Here is a 24,610-nt window from a genome sequence, read left to right on the forward strand (position 1 = left end):
AATGAGTTCTAGACCAGATCAGTTAAAACCTAACCCCTGTAAAAAAAATCTGTATGAATTATATGTACACATATGTATTTACTTAGTGACAATGTGCAATAGCGATTGTATAAAAAAAAAACCTTTCTCTGGTATAACGAGTAACGCTTATAGCGAACAAATTCAAGTGGTCTCATCTTTTTTTTCTTTTTTTAATTTTTTTTTAAATTTATTTAATAGCATAATTATACATTTTTACAATTTAAAAAAAATTTCACTTGTTATATTTTTATTAAAACTAAAATTCCACCAAGCCACTTTTTGTAGCTTGTTGGTGGTTATCTTCCTCTTAATAATAACCAAGTTCGCCTGTAAATAACATAAATAATTTAATTTAATACCGATGAGATTCTTTTCATTCATCATCGCTGTCATATATTATTGGCTCAACCCTTTTTACTCTAATGGTCCAAAAATCCTATTCAGCTTCCAAATTTTCAGCTAGGTTTTTTAAATTAGTTTTATTTTTTAATTCTGCCAAAACCTCTTTATATGGAGCATTAGATAAATTTTTCAAGTCATTTGCGTTGTTGGAATGTTGTCTTGTATGAACTTCTGCTTGCTTCTAATACCCTCAAATATTTGAAATATACTAAGCAAATAAAATGAAATGTATAAAATTTCATCTCATTCAAATTTCAATTATCCATAGGAATCCTTACAGTGTTTCGCCTATATAATAATCTTGTGCTTTGAACTAATGGGCTTTCTGATAATAATGCATAAAGGAATCTCACAGTTTTTTATTTAATCATGAGTTCAGTACATTTGATCGTACATTGATTGATAAACGTAGCTAATGATATCACATTGATTTATCTCAATTGAAATTACCATTCAGGATGCACTGGAGACAGTCACCTTTCATGGGGTACTCAGTACTATGGCATACAAACAACTCTATAGTACATGCATTATAATATCCTCTCCTATATGCACGCCTGAATCCATCTACAGGGTGTTCAGATTTTAACATCATTCGTGGCCACTACACACACTTGGTAACATTCATCGAAGAGTTGAGGAAATGTGGATGTTTAAACATGGGCAGAATGGTGAATGTTACACAGTGTGGAAAGTGGCCACTTAAACCAGCCAATAACAGCCATGCCATTCAATCAATTAAGTGCTCTAATTTTTACCCCGTGTATGAAAACATTTTTTGTATCCAATTTCCCGTAGAACTGAATGTGCTCATTCGATAAATTAGATTCTTTCAATTTATCTAAAATACATTATTTAATACCATTTATTTAAATTTGCTAAATTGTAACTTAATCGAATATCAATTTCTTTTCTTTCAAAATACGTTTCCGTTTTTCTCTGCTCCAGAACGGGGCTGATACGTCCTCAGATATTCCCCCTCATCAAGTATTCCAGGAGCACCCTGTGAATGTAATGCCTGCGGTGTGAGTTTGCATACCAATGAGCTAAGAAGCGCCCAATACTTGGATACAGGATGTTGCCTGCTCTTGAATTTTTAATCCCATCAATATGCTGCTCAAATTTTTAGATTATTATCTTTTAGAAAGATATTTCTAGATAATGTACTCTCCTATACCCAGGATACATAGGTATGGAAATGAATTAGAACAAATATTCGATATCTCCAATACAAATTCTGTTCATGAATTAAAACGAATTCTCACTCGTTATTTTTTAGAAAAATAATGGATTTATTTTTTAAAATATATTATTAAATTTTACTTTGTTTCCTGGAATACGGGATTTTTTATTTAACATGTTAGACATAATTTGAAATTGTACATTGGAGGATTTATTGCCATATGGCAACTTCTTCCAAGCAACTGATGATGATTTCACTAAATAGAGGTATTATCATTTAGTAATTTAACTGTTTTTTTTTTTGTTTTATTGCTCAAAAAACTTTATTTTTTTTTAGTACTTATGTTGTATTAATTTTTTTATTATTATTATCTAGTTACTCTCATCTTTACTATGTTATATTTATATTTAGTACATAAGATTTTCTCATAGTTATTGCTTTCTTTTATTAAGAAATGTTATGTTTCTTTTTAACTTTTTGTATTATATGTTTACTAAATTGTTTATTTTTAATTATTCTATTATTTCTTACTATGTACTTATGATTATTGTGCACTGCTGTGATTATTTCTGTAAATTGTTATTTTTTTGTAAAAGGTTCTTTGAACCGTTGATGTATAAATAAATAATATTTATAGAATCAACAAGTCGTTGATGTTTCAACAGAGTAGAAATTCTCTCTGAAAATGTGCAAAAAATAATATTTGAATTTGAATACATATTGTTTTTAATAATGATAAGTTGCCCCTTTTAATTAGTTAATTAGTTAATTTAGTTAGTTAATCCTTTTTCCAATGTTTTTCCGAAAGGTTTTTTTTTTTTTTTTTACAAGTTTTCGTGACACAAGTAGGTATTTTTGTTTAAATTCTAAACGTCACACCTAGCTGGCGGTCGAAGAAGGACTAAATACGTTTTGGGCATGACTGAGCGTTTGGGCAAGAGTTAAGTGTCATCATTTTTGAGGGCTCGGGACATGTCTATGTATTAATAATAATAATAATTATGGTTAATTAACAAAAATAACAATTACTTTATCTACTACATACACACTTAGGTAATAGATTTCTCTGGATCCTGTCTAGTCCGCCTAACTAGGTACAACCTTATTTTGAGTTTGTCCAAATTTTTGTAGACAAGGACTGGATTCAACTCCCTGGGGAGCTGTTTATATTAACATATTACAACAGAGATGAAGAACATTTAAGAGAAGGTAATATAGAAGTCCAGGCATCTACAGGGCTTATGACCTGTCAATGGCTGGTTTAAGTGGCCACTTTACACACTGTGTAACATTCACCATTCTGCCTATATTTGAACATCTATATTCCTTCAATTCTTTCATCTGTTGATGTTTGTGAAGTTAAAGAGCTGTTTATTTATGCAGGTGAGATTCAACTAATTGAATTATTTCACCTACATACTAGGCAACGCCTGAAAATATTATTTTTTCAATTTCTATACTTCTTCATGGACCAGGTAATTTATCAACTGTAGATATTACCTTCTCTTAAATGTTCTTCATCTCTGTTGTAATATGTTAATTTAGGTACAACCTGTTTTAAGGCAGAAATTTTTATGCAAAATAAACAATAACATTACTACTTGCTAGTTAATTTATTTAAGTATGTTTTTGAGTAAATTTTACGATTTTTCTCGACCTAAACCCAGTAACCAATTTTTCACAAATATATTTAATTGAATCCGGGTCATGGTTTTGCAATGTTTGGGTAACATATTGAATATTTTGGGGCCCAGAAACCTAAAATTTATTTTCCCGATTTCAGAGTTTGTGTTAGACCCCACGACCCATCCTCTGGTGTTCTTTTGGGATTTGGTGGAATTATTTGCTTTCACAAACATTATTATTCTAAAAATATATAATTGCATTATATCTAAGATCTTAAATTTCCCAAATAACTTGACGCTGGGGTACCTGAAGGGCTTTTTAAAAATTATTTTAATTATTGATTTTTGAGTGATTTGAGAAATTTTAATACGTCGATGATTTTTGTAAAGTAAAATAGCTCCAACCTTTATGGATTGAATAGGGAAATATCACATACTACGAATACCGATAAAAATATGTGAAATGGATTTTGACAAATTAATTACATTTTCAAAATCAGTATAGATAATGTGGAAAAATGTTTTTATTCATAATTGTTTTAATAAATTTGTTAAAAAATATGTCAACAAAAACGTGACATGTTTGGCCTTGAAACACGTCATATTTTAATTTTATACGGTCACAAACAAAGATGAAAATTTAACTGAATCATGATGTGTTAGGGGGGAGTGGCCAATGCAATGAACCGTTTTTGCAGGAATTTCAAATGACAAATTTATAAATATTTTTTATGCTTTTACAAATAAGTACAAAAATAAATAAAAAAATGTACGACAGTATTTTATAGGCTCTTATTAATTTACAATTGTAAAAAAAAACCTCATATTTCCCTGTTATTTTACCTTCCTTTAAATTACTTCTTTTTTTCCACAGATGTGGTCTGCACGCAGACTTCACAGAGCTAACATCGTGTGTCAATGGAGAATTAGATCGCCATGAAGGACGAGCCACGCAGAGGAGATATTTCTACATCACATTACTTAGAGATCCTTTGGCAAGGTTTGTACTATTCTTATCGACAACTTAATCGTAATTTCCTTTCAATGAGGATTTTCTTTTTTAACTCAATAGGCCCCAGAATTTTACGAGAGGTAATGCCCTCTCTGTACCTGTGCAATTTCGATACGTTTATATACATTACCGAATATATATATCAAGACATACCCACAAGAAAAATGAACAATACACTTTAAATGTTTTACTGGATTACTTCTTTCAATCTGCAGCTGAACACTAAAAATTCATGTGGAGGCTTACGGTGACCATGCTCTGTCAGAAAATCATCATAATTATCTCTTCTCTGCGCCATGATCAGCTGGGAGTAGTGTATTATGAGTTCCTCAAACCCTACGAAGCCATTGCAGAAGATAGCTATCAACTACAATTGATGCGTTTGAGTCAAGCATTGAAGGAAAAACATCCATAATACGAGGAGAGACACGACAAAGTAATTTTGCAGCATGACAACGCTCGGACACATGTTGCGAGGCCAATCAAAACATGCTTATTCAAATGGAAAGTCCTACTCCACCCGCCGTATTCACCTGACATCGCTTCTTCTGATTACCACTTGTTCTGATCCATGACTCATAACCTGGCTGCGTAGCACTTCCATTCTTATAAAGATGCCTAAAAATTGCTCTATTCGTGAATAACCTTATAAAATGAGTCGTTTTTTCATATGCTGCCATACAGATGGGAGAAAGTAGTCGCTAGCAATGGACTCTACTTTCAATGGCTTGTTATTTACTTTTTTTTTTTTTCAATAAAGCATAATTTTCATGAAAAAACAGTGAGAGCTTATATAAGTCCCTTACCAGAACACCCACAACGGAGGTGTTTGAACGAGTAGTTGTTCTGGACGTCAAGCAACTGTACGCCAGGGGCGAACCGTGTATAGAAGCGATTATGCACAGCTTATCATTATATTTGACTAGCCATAATAATGTTTTATTGTAACTTTATTTATAGAAAAACAAATAAATAATTACCATTTATTATAAATCATTTCCACCGTTTGTATTTTTATCCTAATATAAATTTTAATAAAGTGCGCCCAGCGCCTGCGGTGAGCCAAGAAACTAGCCGATCATTCCAGCTTATTTTTTAATACAAATAAACATACTATGTTTTGAATGTCTTTACCCCGGTGCGGGTTTTTTCTCCCAGATTAAACTTGCAGATTACACAAATTATTTGAAGATTCTTGATTTGGAAAACAGTATTTCAAACATTGTTTCTTAAGGACTATTTTTCTTTGAGATGGTACTTTTGACATAAGACCATAATTACTTTCATGCGTCATATTGCGGGTCATATAGCACTCCATGCGGCCGTTTTTAGCACTAGTAATTACTAGAACAATGCGGCCAGTTGACATTTCAATTGAATACCTAATATCGACTGACTTCTTAGTGGTATTTTTTATTTATTTTTAATGAATTTATATATTAAAGTAATGGATAATATATTTATAGAATATAATATATCACGAAGTTACATCGTTTAAGTTGATTTCATGGATGAGAGTTGTTGTATCACACAGAACCACAGAAAAATATCAATTTATAGTATATATTACTTACATTATACTATGTAGCTTCTGTGTAAGTACAAATATATGAAATTTTTTATAGCTTACCTGTAAATAAAATCACCATCCGCCACTGCTGTACGCTAGGGCACTTCTCATTCACACACATAAAAATGGTGGAAGTAAATATAATACAATCTATGAAACAAGATAAAGAAAGAGACAACTATTTGTGCCACCTAAAATGGCAACATCGTTTAGTCAGAGGAGTCACATGTACCTTGCTCCCAAAATTTACCTCTTGATTTTAAATTAAATAGAAATAAACAGAAATTCAAATTATTTGTAAAAAAATTAACTTGGAATTATTGTTGCATGTCTGCTATTTATAATTTATGTTTATATCCGTACAGTGTTATTTATTCAATTATATTAGTTTATTATGTACGTGAACATAATATAAAAATAATGTAAATGAATGCCTCGACACGGGTTATGCCCAGTTAAAAAGAAAATATAAAAAGTTTTATCAAAATAAATGTAGAAAAATTTTATTTTTTTAAAATAAAATTGAAGATTGATCCAATAACTTTATACAACATATATGTTCCAAATATGGTAGTCGTGTCTTTTGTTATCGTAAAAATATATCAAAATTTGTTTTTTAAATTTAATATCATTTTATGTAAAAAAAATTTTTGCAGATATCTATCAGAGTATCGCCATGTAAAACGAGGAGCCACGTGGAAAGGGGCAAGACATTGGTGTCAGGGCAGGACAGCTACAGGTTTGTAAATGATTAATTTTTTTTAATGTGCTCCCTCGAAAGGGTTTCACGTATATGAGAACAAAATATTCTTTACCTCTCGAAATGAGTTTAAAATGTTTTTTTTCAACTATTTATTTTTTAAATATTTTTCATAACTGACTTTCATAAACCTACCTTATCTGCCTGCCGCTAAGAAAGAAGCTTAGTGGGTTATTCTTTTTTTTTTTAAAGTTAAATCCAACCTGTCTAAAAACATCGGGACATACTCAAAACATTGTGGAGAAATAATTCCTCATGCCTTATTATTTATTATATTTATTTGTTTAAGGCAGCCGGCCTCTGCCAGTGCGCCTATATCTCGAATACTGCTTTTTGTCTGCGTTCTTCTTCGTTCAAAAATGTATCCAAATGGTTTTTTAACTGTTTGACTAAAATTATATGGACAACTAAGCTTGGCAATTTATTTCAGTCTGGAATAGATGTTTTTCTTGGGATTGAGGTGGAATTAGAGACAATAGAGCAGTGATTCCCAAAGTGGTCTATATCAATCCTCAGGGGTCTACGACAACCTGCAAGGGGTCTACGACAACGAAAAAAATAATTGGGGGTCCATGAAATGAAAATGGGGGTCTATGATAGTGCATCTCAACATGCACTGATAGTACTTCTGGCTGCAAAAAAACATACCCGTTACTTATCCTGTATTATGGAATATAGCGAGGAAATTTTTAATTTCCTTTCCATCGTCATACCTAGTGGAAAGGTGGTTCAGCGCTGTTACCAATCTCCTAACGAAAAAAAGAAACAGACTGGACATCATTGGCCGAGGAGATTTAAGATTAAACGTGACAAAATTGACGCCAAATGTTGATAATTTATTATTAAAGCATCAGGTTCATCCTTCCCACTAAAAACATTTACTTATTGCTTAGTTTATTTTATGTTACGTTTATTTTATATAACAGATGCAAAATTTTATATAGAGTAGTTTTAATTAAAATTCAATTAATAAATGTATAAAACTTAACATTTGTTTTAACTTTAAGTTTTTAACACTAAACTTCACTACAGCTAGAAATTTATGAAAAATCAATATAGGTAAGTAGGGGGTCTACCAAAAACCGAAAAACATGGCAAGGGGTCTACGACACAAAAAAGTTTGGAAACCTCTGCAATAGAGCTTCCAGTTATGACCCGTAAATTGGTGTCGGGATTTAATTTATGCATCCCACGCAGAGGGTGGTAATAGTTACAATTTAGCATCTTATAACTTTCTATCAAGTCCTCTCTCTTCCGTGGTTCTTCCAACGATGTAAGCCCTAGCGCTTTTCATCCCCTTTCGGACATCTGTCTAAATAGAATGGTTATTCCAGCTGCCGAGGTGCCGCCGTGCTACACGGGCGAGTCGTGGCACGGCGTGTCGCTGGACGCCTTCACCGCCTGCCGCTCCAACCTGGCGGCCAACCGGCAGACGCGCATGCTCGCCGACCTGGCGCTCGTGGGCTGCTACAACGCCACGCTGCGCCCCTCGCGCCAGACGGACGCCATCATGCTGGCCTCGGCCAAGCGGAACCTCGCCGCCATGGCTTTCTTCGGCCTCACCGACTACCAGAAGGTAAGGAGACTCGAATCAAACCCGAGATCGCTGTGGAAAAGTAAGAATTTTTTGCTGGAAAAGAGAGACCTATATTTTGGCCACCGCATCTGAGGACTTCTCCTTGGCGGTGCCCACATACACCGAAAAATTAACCATTGCCGAATTAGAAAAGCTGCCCGAAGGAGCTCTCTGTAGTCTGTTAGCCTTGGCATGATTGTGAAAAGGAGGTTAGTGAACTCTTAACTGGGACATAATTGATTTTACATGATCAATTCGCCGAATTTATTACAAAATAATTTAATAGCCTTAAAATTTTTTTTGGAAGTCACCAGATCTTTATATTCGACAGGACCTCTAACAGTGCTATGGATAGTAGCGAGTAGCTCCATTGTGTATTCGTAGAGAGGGGGAAAGGGGAAAGACCACAGGATGTCTTCACAAGATTGATTAGGATATCCGCAGGAGAAGAATCAGAATAGAATCAAAAATATTAAAAACAAATATTTTTTCATTAAATTTACCATGACCTAATAAAAACTGTGTATTCCAGTAATCAGGGGCCTTATGCTGGACTCGTTCGTCCTTTGAATAGTATGTGACTTCCGTAATTCGACGAGTGACCGCATTCTTGAACAACCCATACGAATGCAGTCGATTAAAAACCAATTGACTTTATCTCGAGTGCCACAAAGCACTCGACATTGACAATCGAATTCGACATCGTAACTTCATAAAACGCTCGGCATTCATATTTGAACGACGAGTGGGTACTTTTGTTGTATTTTAACTTAAAATTTACAACACTGATCAATGTTATGATGATGGCATATCAACAAATATAACTGTACTTATTTTTAATCCATTATCAAATGAAGTTTCACTAAAAACATGATTTGAAAGTAATTTTATCGCTCGTCTTATTTGAGATATACTCGTATATTATACAATATGTTTTTAAAATCCATTAAATGAATATGAAATATTTCTAATAACATGTAGATGTGTTTTTATGTCAAAGTCAAATAATAATTATCAATGTTGCAGTGTCTCAGTAAAACATTTTCTTTTATTTTTTTCATAATATTCCAAACACAAAATATTCAACGGAAGAAGTCTGACAAGAAACAATAAAGGTTAGAGAGCCATAGATAAATACAGATTTGTGAGTGTTGCTACTTTCTCATTCGTCTTTTTAATTCAATTGTCGGAGGGTTTTCAAGAATAGCATTATGACAAAGCAATCGAGATGCCCAATCGACTATTGTCGAGTGGGTAACAAAATGTCACATCTTTCCAGCATAAGGCTCCTGGGATACTCCAAGAAGATTTTAAGTGCTGATGGATTGATAAAATACACAAAAGTGACTATAACTGCCCGCACTTAGATTCCATGTTCGAACTAAAACAGGGCGCTCCGCTTGTAGGCCACCGTCTCTAACTGAAGAAATCCGGATTCTACCTAAACCTTTGGAAGTATTTCTCGAGCAATAGGGTGGTTTTAGGCAGGTGAAACCCCACCAACAACTAACTTTTCCCTCTCTGTTGCAATGAATTTCAATAAGATACATGACTTTTTCGCACCGTGTACACATTCCTTGTCCATCAGGTTGCGCAGTACGTATTCGAGGAGACGTTCAACTTGAGGTTCGCTCTCCCCTTCACCCAGCACAACAACACCGTGTCCAGCATTACCCTCAACGGACTGACTCCCGAGGAAATACACAATGTCAATAATATTAATCACCTGGACGTGGAGCTGTACGCCTTCGCTAAGAAATTGATGTTTCAAAGGTTGGTCCAACATACATTTTTGATTTAAAGTTTTATCCACCTAACTCCCGTTTTACATGGAAGGATGCTTTCCACGCAGTGTATAAAAAAATATGTTCACGCGTTCACCGACATTTTTTTCTCATAGATCCACCCATATGGACACATATTATAACTTCATTATTTTTTGGAATATTTCACTTCCGATTGGACTGTAGTTGGTTTTAAGCCAATCTTATTTATTTATGTTCAAAGCATCAACTTTGTGGTCAAAAATTAAAATTAATGTTAGTAAATATTTGTATTCAACCACTTACCGACTTTTATGTCTACCGGTTTCGAGACGTACTCGTCTCTCCATCAGGACACTCACTACACCGACATGCAAATACTAAAATACACTTTCACCCTTACCATCACCGTGATATACAAAGTATTTACGAAAAAATACATAAATTACATGCAGAATTAATCATCCCTTTAACTCTGCATGTAATTTATGTATTTTTTTGTAAATACTTTGTATACTACGATGATGGTAAGGGTGAAAGTGTATTTTATTTATTTATTAAGGAAATCAAAGTCTTTATATAAATACAAGGTAATAAAGAACAATTTAAAAAAGGTAAGACCAATTACAGATTTCACGTTAATTTATTATGAATGCAGGAGGAGAGGGGAAAAAATAATCAAATTCTAAAAAATAAATATTAAATAAAAAGTACATAAAAGGGAGAAGACATTGTATAGCTCCAACTCTCTTTTCCTCCCCTCTCTCTCTGCTTCCGTGAACATTTATATTTCTTAGTAAAAATTCACAACCAAAAATAATTCATTAGATGCGGGTAGTAGATATACATACGAATAAGTAAAAATTAAGAGTTGAAATTAAAATTAAAAATTGAAAGATTAAATTGAAGGTCAAAATTAAAAGTTAAGCGGGAGATAAATTTAAAATGTCTAACAGATCTGATAAAAATATGGTATTTTAGTATTTAGTAGTGAGTGTCCTAACGGAGAATCTCGTATGTCTCAAAACCGGTAGACAGAAAAAGTCGGTATGCGGTTAAATAAATATATTTACTAACATTAATTCAATCTTATTTGACTAACATACTGCGGCACTTTTGCTGCAGACTGCGAATTATAAGGACTTAATATCTCCTCCCACCGTAAAATAAGTAAATGCTTCCTACCTCAGGACATATATTAACAAGTACCTAGTGAGGATAGACAGTGTATTATGTTCACATTCAATTTTTTTGAGAAGGGAATATGGAAGTCCAGGCATTTACAGAGCTTATGACCTGTCATTGGCTGGTTTAAGTGGCCACTTTACACACTGTGTAACATTCACGATTCTGCCCAAGTTTGAACATCCACATTTCCTCAACTCTTCCATCTGTTGACCTTTGTGAAGTAAAAGAGCTGAAACCTTTATCACGTGGGTGAGATTCATCCGGCTGAACCAAATCACCTACTAGGCAACGCCTGAAAACAATTTTTCAATTTTTATACCTCTTCTTTTACCAGGTAGTAATTCAACAATGTTTGATTATGTCCAAATGCTTGCAGACTGGCTGGATTTCCTCCCTAGGGAGTTGTTCATATTTAAATTTATTTCAACAGAGAGGGAAAAATTTTTTGAGAAGGGAATATGGAAGTCCAGGCATTTACAGGGCTTATGACTTATGACCTGGTAAAAGAAGAGGTATAAAAATTGAAAAATTGTTTTCAGGCGTTGCCTAGTAGGTGATTTGGTTCAGCCGGATGAATCTCACCCACGTGATAAAGGTTTCAGCTCTTTTACTTCACAAAGGTCAACAGATGGAAGAGTTGAGGAAATGTGGATGTTCAAACTTGGGCAGAATGGTGAATGTTACACAGTGTGTAAAGTGGCCACTTAAACCAGCCAATGACAGGTCATAAGCCCTGTAAATGCCTGGACTTCCATATTCCCTTCTCAAAAAAATTTTCCCTCTCTGTTGAAATAAATTTTATAATTGTATTCGATACCTTTGTCACTGTTTTGCAAACAAATCTTGTATTTCCTATGATAAGTGCCGATTTTCGACCCTGAACTGAACTGAATTAAGGCCTTACAGCCGTCTTTACACTACCAAACTCTTTTGGATTGACGGCTGATTGATTGATTGATTGATTGATTGATTTTCTAAATAAGAGACACAATTTTGATGGATGTATCCAGCAGCCAGCAGAGCCGTGAACGTGTTTAAAAAGATACTAGAATTGACTAGTTACTATTTGGTAGGTATATCAGTCTATATCGATGAAATTCTAAGAGGGTGAAATTCCAGTGCCAATACTCTTTAAATTGTGTTTGTCGCCCCAGATTCGAGGCTCTGAAGCAGAGAGATGCAGACTTCGAGCGGAGGTTTGCCCACCTCGGGGAGCTCGCCTCGCGGAACGGCGTCACGGAGTTCGACTGGGACAACAATTTGGAGGACGCCACTACGGAGAAACGCCACGCCGTACAGTGATGCCCCACGCTAACTTAATATTATTGTGTGATCTCGTAAAAGATATGGACTTAATGAAACCTCGGTGTTTTGTATTATGAAAAATCTTATGGCATATTTTCTCCTCGCTGTATTCAGCTTAGAAGATTTTATCGATTGTATTTTAGCGTTATTTTCGACAATGGATTTTTATTCTACTCCGGCATTTTTACATCAAATATATATTGTATTTACTCAATTCCTATGACCGAAATTCCTTATTATGTAAATGCATTATAAATAAATATTGACCCTTTTAATCTCACCATCATCTCGAATTATAAATGTGTTAAATATTCTCTTAGAGCTTGAAAATTTCATATTTTTAATATTTGAAGCATAACTTTGTAGTCAAACATTAAATAAATGTGAGTAAATATTTGTGTATAGCCACATACCGACTCTTCTATGCCTACCGGTTTCGAGACGTACCCGTCTCTTCATCGGAACATTAATTAAACCAACATGCAAAATCCACTACATTAATGTCATGAGCAAAAAGGCAATTATTTGCAAAAGTCATGTTTTGAGATATGACACTTTAGTATTTATTGACTTTATACTGATTTTAAAAAGCTGTAATTAATCATTAGTAAAAACAAAGTGTGTATCTAAACTGAGATTTTACTTATAAATCTCTAGATATTGTGTTAATGCTTAAAAAACTTAAAAAACATATCAAATGATTCGAAATTTCTTGTTAAACATTCCTTCTTTTAACTCGCATAGATTACACCTTCACCCACTGATAGGACCCATGCTATAAATCCATTCCCCGCGTTCAAATTGGCGTATTTTATTTATTAGTTTAAACCAGACATACTCAACCTACGCAGCCAAGCTTTTTATTTGCCGCCCGAAACACATTTATTATCAGGAATGTGATTGAAAAAATCTTGCATTCAAAATCTGTAATATCTTAAGATATGTGCGAATAATTATCGCCCACTGCGAACTGACGAAAACAAATGTAGGGAAAAACACTGTTGTTAATGTTTAAACTAGTATTTGCTGGTATGCTATCATTATGTTTTAGTTTATAAAAATATTTGTCTATTTATCAAGTGGTCGCGCGCCCTAATCTTTTCAGACGGGTTTCAACCAATACCGTTTTTCCCTATGTAAATTTTATTTTCACCATATCAGTATAACGTTGCGGCCTGTATAACTTAGCAAACATATGTATGTGGCCTTAAAAAAAAAGGTATTATTGTATGACTGGTTTAAAAACTTATTTTGTTAGTGACCATGAATTTATTACCTATATACTTGATGAATACTTAAGCTACAAACCTTTTTGATAAAAAATTCCTCACATAGGCTGTGAGCACTGCGTAGTAGCGCTGTCACAGGCGTATGTGAGCTTTGTGGTAAATGAGTTAAGGGCTAGTATTGTATTTTTACGTGACTATTATGATGAAAGCGTGTAGTGAGTTTTGCATGTCGATGTAATTAGTGTCCTGACAAAGAGACGAATACGTCTCGGAACCGGTAGACATAGAAAAGTCGGTATACAAATATTTACATTTATTAAAAATTCCAAGCTAATGTTAGGTGATATTTTGTAAACTTACAGATTTTACTCTGTTTACCGAAACTCGATAGGTATTAACTGCGATTAAAAATAAATTATGTTTTTTGATAAAAAATCTATTGAGATTTTTCTCATGTTTATGAAAAATTGCTTGAGATTAAAAAGGTTAATGGAGTGCAATAATTTGTTTTTTATGAGTTTACTCTTTATCGCTTTAGGAGTGAGATTTTTTAAATGAAAATTTGTTAAAATGATATTTATTATTTGTATGTTTTGAATAATAATTTACTTTGTTTTCTTAGTAAGCATTTGAATAACGTAATATTATTTTTCATTGATAATTTAATTGTAAAAATATCAATATAGACACAATATTTGACCACCTTCGGAAGACAAAATTATTATTTGACTTTGTTATTTTTCCGTACATATTTTTAATTATATATTATTTTTATACATTGCACATATTTTCATATCATAAGAATGTGTAAATTTGATATTAATAACAGTGTTTTCTAAAATAGGGTTAATATTATTGACTCCGTTGTGTAGTGATTTTAAAATGGCAACTATATTAATTTTCATTTAAAAATAATGTCACTCGCGTATCGTATTATCCTCGCTTTTTTCCCCTTTCTTCTACATACTAGTGTTATGGATACTTTGAACCAACATTTTATTTTGCGATTTTATCCATATGTTAGTGATTACCAGGCTAGTAAGGAAGTTTAGTGGTACTCGGAAATGTTTTATTAGATATAATAACAAACGCTTGATTGTAAGATGAAACATCTCTAAAACAGACTCAAAGCTGAACATATTTCAGACGCATGTTTTAAAGAAATTATCCACTTTCTATCTATACCAAAAACATCCATCTACCATCTTCTTCTTACCAGCCCGTTTCTCTCAACTGCTGGATTTTTCCGTGTCTCTCTGTCCCGGGCACTCTGTTTCCACTCGTGTCCCATGAGTTCAACAATGTCATCAGTCCATCTCCCCTGGGTCTGCCCACCTTTATTTTATTTTCATCGGGCCTTTAATTCAGTATTCTAGGGGTCCACCTATCAACTTCTTGTCTCGCCACATGAACTGCTCACTGCCATTTTCATCGACCGCTGATTACGCTTAATTTTCTGGACACTCCTGGCGGTGAATGACATGGTTTCAAGACCGTAGGTTGTCACTAGCAAAACACAAGAATTGTATACTTTGACCTTCGAATTGTTTGCAATTTCTTTATTTCAGAATTTGTGCTTCAGCTTTCCAAAAACACTCTATCTTAACCCGATTCATCTCGGCAGTTCCGTGGTTTGATTTTCTTTTCCCAAAATTATATTTTATCCTCCTCCCCGAGGCCTCCCGAAGAGACGCCAGTTGCTTCTGTCACCGAGTCTGTCCATCTTATAGGACTTTTTTCGCGAGTCCGAGTTCCTTCTACTCGTCCTTGTACCACCAATTTTACCGTGTTAGCCGCCTCGTAGCATGGCCGAAGTAGCTGAGAGCACGGATTTGCATGGTTGAAGTGGCTTCTTTAATACTTCAGCTAAGAGTGCTGATTTTGAAGTAAAATACACTAAACTTTCTTATTGTAACCTGATACTATTAAGTGTAAGAAATTACCTTTAAAAGACAAGATTGCATAGTCATTGGTGCCATTAGATTGTTTTGAAATTGTGTCATAGAACGAATATTAGTTCTAGGATAAATTTAGGGAATAGGAGGACAATAGTCACACAGGGTCTCAATACAAATGTTATATGAGAAACTACTATCGTTAAATATATCAAGTATTTTCGTATAAAACGAGGAGTCGGTTAAAATTTGTATATAATCGTAAACGTTTCTTTGGCTGGCATTTTCTCATTTGCTATCAAAGTGACTATTTTTATAGGCAGTTAATTTTACGCTAAATTAGACTTTATCCACAGTATTAAACAATATAAGTGTCAGCTTTATTATAATATATGTATGTTTAATTATTAAAATTTGTTAATTTTAACCAAGTATTTTAAGGTTATGATTATTTATTTTGGTGTCATTTTACCAAGGTTGTGTATATATCTACTTTAAGTGTGTAAATAGTAGAAAATAAGCTTATATGGTCATCGTAATTCTAGCGCTTATAATCCTTTTGAGATTTTTATTCTAAATGTAACAGAGATGTAAAATGATGGACTCATTTCTATACCGCTAAGTATATTTATGTGAATGATCTATAATACATAGCAATTTAAAGAGAAGGTCTAAAAGCTTCGCATTTCAACATTGTATATCCAATCTCAATATTTAAATCAAACCACACCAATTTGAATTTACTGATTTTATTCATTTTATTTTTTAAAATGAGAGATTTTTTTTGCCTTTTTTCTTTCCTGTAGAGCAATGACAGATGTGCGGAAATGCGACATTATATTGACTTTATATTCCAGGTTTTAAATATATATATATATAACTAACCCAAATATCAAAGGATATACTTTTGTATTTATCGAGTTATGACATAAAATGTCAACAAAAAAATTTAACTGCTCATGTAAAGTTGAAGAAAATCACATGCGTCAACATTGACGTAGAACATTCTACGATCGTGACGATTTGGACATTCATACTAAATATATTATTGATAACGTCTGCTAACTCATGTTTTAGATTTTGCAGCTTGCATTTGAATATTTTAGGCCCAATAATATTAGAAAGTCTCTGCAAATAAGTGTTGTAAAAATTGATGTGTCATTTTGTACTGTTTAAATGTTGGACAAATATCTGTAGGTAGTACTAGACAAAAACCAATCATATCATTGTTAATCATTACCATACTTTCGCTTAGATATTCAACTAATCGTCGACGAGCAGTAGATAAGACGATCAGTCTTACACTTCAGGATCTCAGTTACAAAGAGATGGTAAGAATTTTATCCGTGTTTATTGATTTTGTCAACTTGAATTTCCTACATGAAAATTTGAATGCGTTTTTTGCATATTAAGATGTTTACAACCCACATATTGTAGAGAATATCAATCAACAAAAATAAAAAAAAGTCAATCATACTTTGAATTACCTAAATATTTTTAAGAAGTCATTAAAAAATAAACTTTTTAATCTCTCTCCTATAGTGGTCCAATTTGGGTTGACGATATGTAACTCAATTTCACTAATAGTGGCGCATCAGTCACATACCCTTTTTACCATCAATGAATCATAATAAATCAATTTTGAGTTATTTTTATAAGCTTTTTTTTTAACTTAAAAAGTTTTTTTAAATTATTATCTTGTAATTTTGGTTGAATTTATATTTATTTACCAATAATCAGATCAGTAAAATTTCTTGGTGGAAATTCATAATAATTTTTGGATTGAGTTGATATTTTATTTTAATATTTTGTTACCAAGTAACTGTCTCCAGCATTATGCATACTACATACCTTAATGACACGCGAGTAAGATCGTACAATTTCATAATTTTGTACATTTCTGAAACTAATAAAAAGAAACGCGGTCTGAAATTCTACAATGTTTTTGGCCTCAAATATTTTATTTAAATACTTATTTTGTGATGCATTTTGACTGACGATTGTGTAAACATTGTCTCAAAAACTTCAATGAATTCAAAGCCAATTTTTTTTAAAATTTCTTTACTAATTATAATGTTCTTTTATTTCTTATTTTCTGTAAACGCGCCCGTATCATTGGGAGAGACAAATTTGCATAATATGTCAATTTGTATTGCATTTTTCTTGACTTTAAATCCGAAGAAGTGTGTTACAAATATGAGTTACAGTAATTTACTTTTTTCTCTTACATTTAATTATATTTTGTTTTGTTTATTTCCAACCGATTAAAGCTTATTATTTTGAAAGTGGTAAAAGTCAATTTGGACCTTTGCATTTCGGTGTTCAATACGCACGAAAGCTGAATTGGCCAAACATAGATTGTCCCCTACACTACACCGGGGGTCTCAAAACTAATTTTAAACTGTAAATGATGAAATGAGATTTATCCTAAATAAACTTGCAATAAGTGACATACATAGGTAATTCACATAATGAAATAAAACATTATCTTTATGATTAATGAGATTTATGTGGCTGTAACTATCCACTGATAAGTATTCACAAGTTTACCAATGGGAATTATCAGCAGCTACTTCAAATGCTCGTCGGTTAGCTAACTTGAATCTGTAAATATATTTAGAAGGCCGCCGCCATAGATAAGATACCTCACTCACCGTCCCAAAATGAAAAATTGCGCCTATTTAAAAATTACAGTAGGTATGTCAGTACTATAAGCTAGCTAGGTCTTAGCCCTTGGGACTTTATGGAAGAGTCAATGCGGCCCTTAGACTAAAAAGTTTGGAAACCCCTGCTCTACACAAACAATTTAAATCATAAAAACTTATAATATTAGAAATCAAACACGGATTTGAGTCTACTGAACACTTTATTTTATTTTTACAAATATATAAAAACAAAAACTTCGTGACAATTGTTTCGCCTTGTTAGGACATTTTCCAACTATTTCTAATATTTTAAGTTTAAATATGGAGTTCTACAAAATAAACATCAAATCAATCAATAATTTTAATCATAATCAACGGTGTTTTCAAAATTAATAATTTGTCTCTTTCGATTACGCTCTGACTAATTCCACTTTCAAACTAAACGGCTCAATTCAATTCTCTTCGTTGCATTTAGATGATCGAGCTTTTTGTGTTGTTTGGCTATCAAAAAGCTATACAGCGCAACTAATTGCAAGCGAGTAAAGAACATATCAAATATACAATTCTGCCATTTTAACTAGTCTTAAACGTTTTTAATCGCAGCGACTTAACAAAGCATAATATCATATATTGTAACTTAATGCACTTATATCAGTATACGTTCTATGCATGCTTCCAGCATGATCTTACTATGTAAATATTCTGTAAATACATATGAATTAAGAGACATCGTGTCAACAACGTGCCAAAATCACAAATCTGCAAAAACATTTTTAAAAAAATGATACTTTAATATCTTGGATGAGTGTATTTTTATGTTCTATATCAGAAGAATGCATTTTTGTGTACAAGATTTTTTTATTAATAACCCAAAAATATATACATAAATGTATGTGTATATTTATCACGAAATCCTAAATATAATACAACCGTGTCATTAATAGTTTCGATAGTATCAAAATATTTTTGAAATATACACCTACTCTCGAGATATGCTCCCATACTCTTTCGAGCTAATTTCCAGTCGGAATAACCATGTTGTCTTTTACTTATTGTAAAAATATGGTGAAATATCTGGATTGTCTTACATAATTTTGTTCATCTACTCATCTAAAAATTAACTCTAATTTTTTAAAAACTGGTTTTAACGCATATTCGTGACTTTGGCAGTAGACTTGACGACTATATACGGTATCCATTATTTTAAGAAATTTGCTGCTAAATCGATCAAAATATTATACTTATAATATAAATATAATTATTTATGGTACTGATTTTTTTTTGTACGCCTTTTTCATAATGGATTTGATTTTTTTGAACGGCTATCAATAATTATTTATACCCTACGATGTATATTATTTGTGTAATTTTGAAAAAAAGTGTTTTTACTTGTAAATAAAAGATAATGTATCATTCTGCATAATGTAATCCTAAGTATTAATTTTATATACAAAATTATCTTAATTTACGTCTTTATTGTTTAGTTTTTATTTACCTTAGTGAAATATTTATCTACAAATGTTTCAGCAAGGTTTGAATGAAATTATTTTTACCACAAGCAGACAAAGACAAACAAAAACACAATTTGGTCTTGTCTCATAGAATACTTGTAATTTTGAGCCAGATGATTCAAACACACACATATATTGTGCTTTGTTTGGCGAATTTTTTTTTCTTAATGAACATCGTTGTAACAATAAATATATTTTTAAACTTATGATTAATTATATTATCATGTAATTAAACCGATAACCAAAGACTTTACCATACATTAAATGATTTTGCTAAAATAAACCATATTTACTTGTTACGTTCATATGTTTATATCGAATCAGAGTTTATTTCACATTAAACATGTTTATTTAGTATTATTATTTAGGTTTTATTTTGATAGCATATTGTTCTTTAGGTTTACGAATATATCGTCTTCTTCGTGGTGAAAAAACACTAAGTAAAAAATACTCAATATTTCTTCTGAAACAAACTTTTCCTTAACATTTTCTTTTGAAATTAGTAGTACATGCGTCGCAGCCAGATTGTCATTTTAGCCGGAGTATAAAGCTGCGACATACACATCCAGTAATTACTTACCTAAGTGAATAAATGTCAGTGCTACGACTGAAAGATGTGTTTTTTGTTAACTAGTCAACTTAAGTCATCTCTCCCAAAACTTCGTTCTTTTCACCACCAAGATGGGGATATAACTAAGTGCTACCATTTTTAAAATATTCTAAATACAGATCGTTCAAACTCAATACGAGCCGATAGTTTATTTGATATAAAAATAGTTTTACAAAATACATTTTTAAAACAGAAAATAAATTAAAATAATTATAACAATAAAGTTGTTTAATTTCATCCCCTTATTATGTATATTATATTCATTATAAAATATTAGAATTGCATTTAATTAAGGTGCGTAAGACACCATTTACACAACTATTTATTAATTTGACACTCCCTTGGTTGACAATTTTAACATTTTAAGGAAAAATTTGTAAATTTGTTCATGAAATGGAAGTTAGTGTGAACATGCGACAATTCAACTCTATTGGACTTGGTAAGCAGAGGTTCAAACCACACTTTATTGATATTTTCTTATACAGATATTTATTTTCAAAATAAATGAAACCTTAATTGTGCAATATAATGCAACATTGAATAGAAATCGAGTTAAATAATTCTTTTTAGCTTATCACTGTGTGTATACTGAAAATTGTATTTTATAGAAAAAAAGTGAACAAAATATCACAATGTTCTTTGGAAAGTATTTTGAACGTAATATTGTAATTAGTGTACGTTTTAAATCGCTATTTTAAGAACAATGAAATGATTTTTTTATGGAATAAAAAAAAAAACAATACAAAACGTGGTTTTATTTTAGTGATCTAAACAATAAAATATAGCTTGCTGACTGGAAATATTTAAAAAGAAGTGAATCCGGAAAGTATGTTCCTTTTGACAGATTAAAGATTTTTACTTAAAGAATTTCTCAAAAATGCAATGTTTACAGAGTAGTGTAACGTACGCGTTACCACGATCTGCGCCCTGATTCGTCACCCACGTCTGCCGCAGTTAGACTTCCCGGCATAAACAAGAAGACACCCTCCTAAACAGAGTCAAAAGACAAAGTCGGTAGGGGCATGACTGCGCCGACCGCAAGTCAACCTCGATAGCCCTGAAAAGGACTTTCCACCTGGTCCAAGTGGTGTAGAGAGCCGAAGGCAGTCAGCCAGCAGGGTGGAGCGAAGAGCGGGAGAACCCTGGGCGGAGAAACTGAATAAAAGAGTAATACACTTGTTCACGGCTCATAGTTGGGAACTCAACTGACTTAGTATCCTACATTACATAGCTTATAAAGGGGCGCGAGTCGAACTCTACGGGGCTAGCTGTAACGCAGCGCTGGCTGGCCTAAAGTGGCGGGGGTAGCTATACCCTACTGCTCACAGTAAACTGCCGGCTGCAGGTCTCGTAAATAGCAGTGCACCCAGCTTGCGCGGGTCATTTTACCGATAGCGCAATATACAATACAATACATCAATCCTTTTTAGGACTTTACAAACATTATAAAACATTTGAAACATATTTATGAAGTTATTCTCTTGCTATACTGCCCCCGGTATCGCTGAGACCAGGCTAGATAGCGAACCATTTGTCTTTATTGGGAGCCTAGCACTCTACCGACAAATACCGGGGAATCTTGCTATATTTAATCATTCATGTATAATTTTATTTACATTTGGTCAGTAATCCAATCTATATGCGCATCTGGAGAATAAAGTAAAAGATAACACTTTATATCTCTATCGGGGATGGTTTCTGCTAGGGAGAGCAAGGAGCCCAGATTTAATTATATGTTTAATTAAAAACGCAAACAAGTTTTAAAAATAATTTATATTACATGAATAATTCAAGTTTATTACAATGTATATTTTCACAATAATAATGATATATTTTGTTATGTGAAGCGTAAGTTTACAACAAATAATATGAGATACATAAAGCCATAAATTTTGATACATTTCAATATCTTTCAATTACCTGAGAGAGATCACAATGCAATATTTCAAATAACATTTCTGAATTTTCATCAATACTCGTTTTAAATATATGTTATAAAATCGATACTTCCATTTAGAAATTCTTCAGTTATTTTAATACACAAATATTAAAATAAAGTGTTATAAAATGACCATAAAAAAGGTACACAATTGTATAAAAGTTTGTAATCCGCTATTTTCCATTTCGAAAGTTAGGAATCAATGAATTGATACATATTGAATGTGAAGTTACATGCAAAATATACATGAGCAATAAGAAAAATTCTAACAATTTCATAATTTGATAAAGGACGTTTCATTTTTATTTCACTAAGGATAAAAACCCTTTGAATGATTCTAACTACACATAGATTTATAGTATTGTCATAGATTCGGACAAAATAAAGGTTTAATGAAAATTAAGATTTTTTTTAGAAGAGTGCTATAAGTTTGACTTATTTCAATATGTTTACCTACATTACAAGATATTGAAATTCTTACTGTCATTATAATGTAGGTAAATAATTATATACATCAATAACTTTACTGCAACAGTGTCTATAACTTTGTTGTTCTCGTGAAGCTTTAACAAATGTAATTTTAATTACAATAATAAAAATACATGTTAAGTTTAATTCTGCTTTTATTTATAATTTTTACTAGTGACCTCATTTTGTCGACGACGAACCCGAAGAAAATTAACTGGTGGAAATTATAAATAAAAGTGGAATGAAACTTTAGTATTTATTATTATAATTAAAATGCAGATCCACCAAGAAATGTCAGTAGAAAAACTCCATTTTAATAAATGTTTAAAAATTCTAATGAATGTAAAAAAAGAAGTATGAAAATTGAAAAGTATTTTTGGGTATTGCCTAGTTGGCGAAATAATTCAGCCAGATGAATCTCACCCGCGTCAATAAAGGTTTCAGCTCTTTCAATTCACAAAAATCAACAGGTGGAAGAGTCGAGGAAATGTGGACGTTCAAACATAGGCAGAATGGTGAATGTTACAGTGTGTAAAACGGCCACTAACCAGCCAACAGGTCATAAGCTCTGTAAATGGACTTCCATATTCCCTTTTCAAAAATTACTTTCTAGAATACCCCCTCGTAATCAATAAAAATAAAATATGAATATTTTTAAGACTCTAAATATCTCTATCATGAGATAGATCTATAATTAGACTTTGTTAGTTTGGAAATAAATTACTAAAATTCAATATGTTGAGTTTGTCTAAATGTTTGTAGACAAAAGACTGGATTTCACCCTCTAGGAATTATTGAAACTAACAAGTAACAACAGAGATATGGAGACAGGTCATAAGCCCTGTAAATGCCTAGATTTCCATATTTCCTTCACTAAAATATTCTCCATCTCTGTTGTTTGTTAGGTACATTTACCAAGTTCAGTTTCTAGAATTTGATAAAAATATGACTTTGAAAGTTTGTCAAACAACAAACTTGTCAAAATTTTATTTTATTTATTTATTCTGAATAATACAGCTCCGTAAGAAGTTTTTTTACTTACTAATAAATGCATATTCAAAAAAATATACAATTGGATAAATGAAATAAAATTATAAAAATTACACTTCTTGTCGAATTCTTTTTAAAAAATCTCCAGAAAATTCAGACATGTACTAATTTGAATCAATCACCATAAATCGTATGTGGAAGTAAAGATTATTATGCAAGAGGTTATATAATAATATTAAATTAGAAACTAACAGTAAAATAAGGTTTTGCATAAAATGTAAGCAGATATATACAAGTGAATTATATTGATAGTGAGAATCCTGGATAGAGTTGCATAGTAAAAAGAATTCTGAAGGAAGATAAAAAAAAATAAAAAAAATATTTTGAACAATTTCCGAAACAATCTAAGTTAGACAGGCTTTATGTAAAACACCAGCAATATTCAGAATATTATTATTTGTAGCTACAAAACTGCAAATATGTATTAATGTTTTTTTTCTTCATAAGCTTTCAGCAGGAGACCCTGTATTTTAAACAATTTGACATTAAATTCCGAATTTTTCATAAAATCAATTAACAAGACCCATCACATATGTAACCGGAGCCTTAGGTCAAACATTTCTATTGTATAATTATGGTCGGTTTTATAAACACCCGCTAGTAAAGCTGATACAATTTTTAATTAATATTTGGTATACAGGCAGATTATTGCATTTTATAAATGTTCGTAGCATTACGAGTCGTTAAAATAATGGTTTGAGAACAATATTTTGAGTTTGTCCAAATTTTTGTAGACAAGGACTGGATTCAACTCCCTGGGGAGCCGTTGACATTAACATATTACAACAGAAATGAAGAACATTTTAAAGAAGGTAATATAGAAGTCTAGGCATCTACAGGGCTTATGAGCTGACCTGA

General features: G+C 32.2%; 1 protein-coding gene across 1 annotated transcript in view; it reads left to right on the forward strand.

Annotated features, from left to right (window-relative positions):
- Hs6st (heparan sulfate 6-O-sulfotransferase) overlaps nt 1-13,389 on the forward strand; it is a 36,778-nt gene extending 23,389 nt beyond the window's left edge. Inside the window, exons 4-8 of the mRNA XM_088239649.1 lie at nt 4,106-4,231; nt 6,470-6,552; nt 7,908-8,149; nt 9,738-9,922; nt 12,255-13,389. Coding sequence (XP_088095775.1) covers nt 4,106-4,231; nt 6,470-6,552; nt 7,908-8,149; nt 9,738-9,922; nt 12,255-12,402 — 784 coding nt within the window. The 3' untranslated portion in view covers nt 12,403-13,389. The remainder of the gene's footprint in view (nt 1-4,105; nt 4,232-6,469; nt 6,553-7,907; nt 8,150-9,737; nt 9,923-12,254) is intronic.
- Nucleotides 13,390-24,610: the final 11,221 nt, after the last annotated feature.

The sequence above is a fragment of the Micrasema longulum genome, unplaced genomic scaffold (assembly GCF_059751315.1).
Source record: "Micrasema longulum isolate JH-2025_06_02 unplaced genomic scaffold, ASM5975131v1 h1tg002212l, whole genome shotgun sequence".
Classification (NCBI taxonomy): domain Eukaryota; kingdom Metazoa; phylum Arthropoda; class Insecta; order Trichoptera; family Brachycentridae; genus Micrasema; species Micrasema longulum.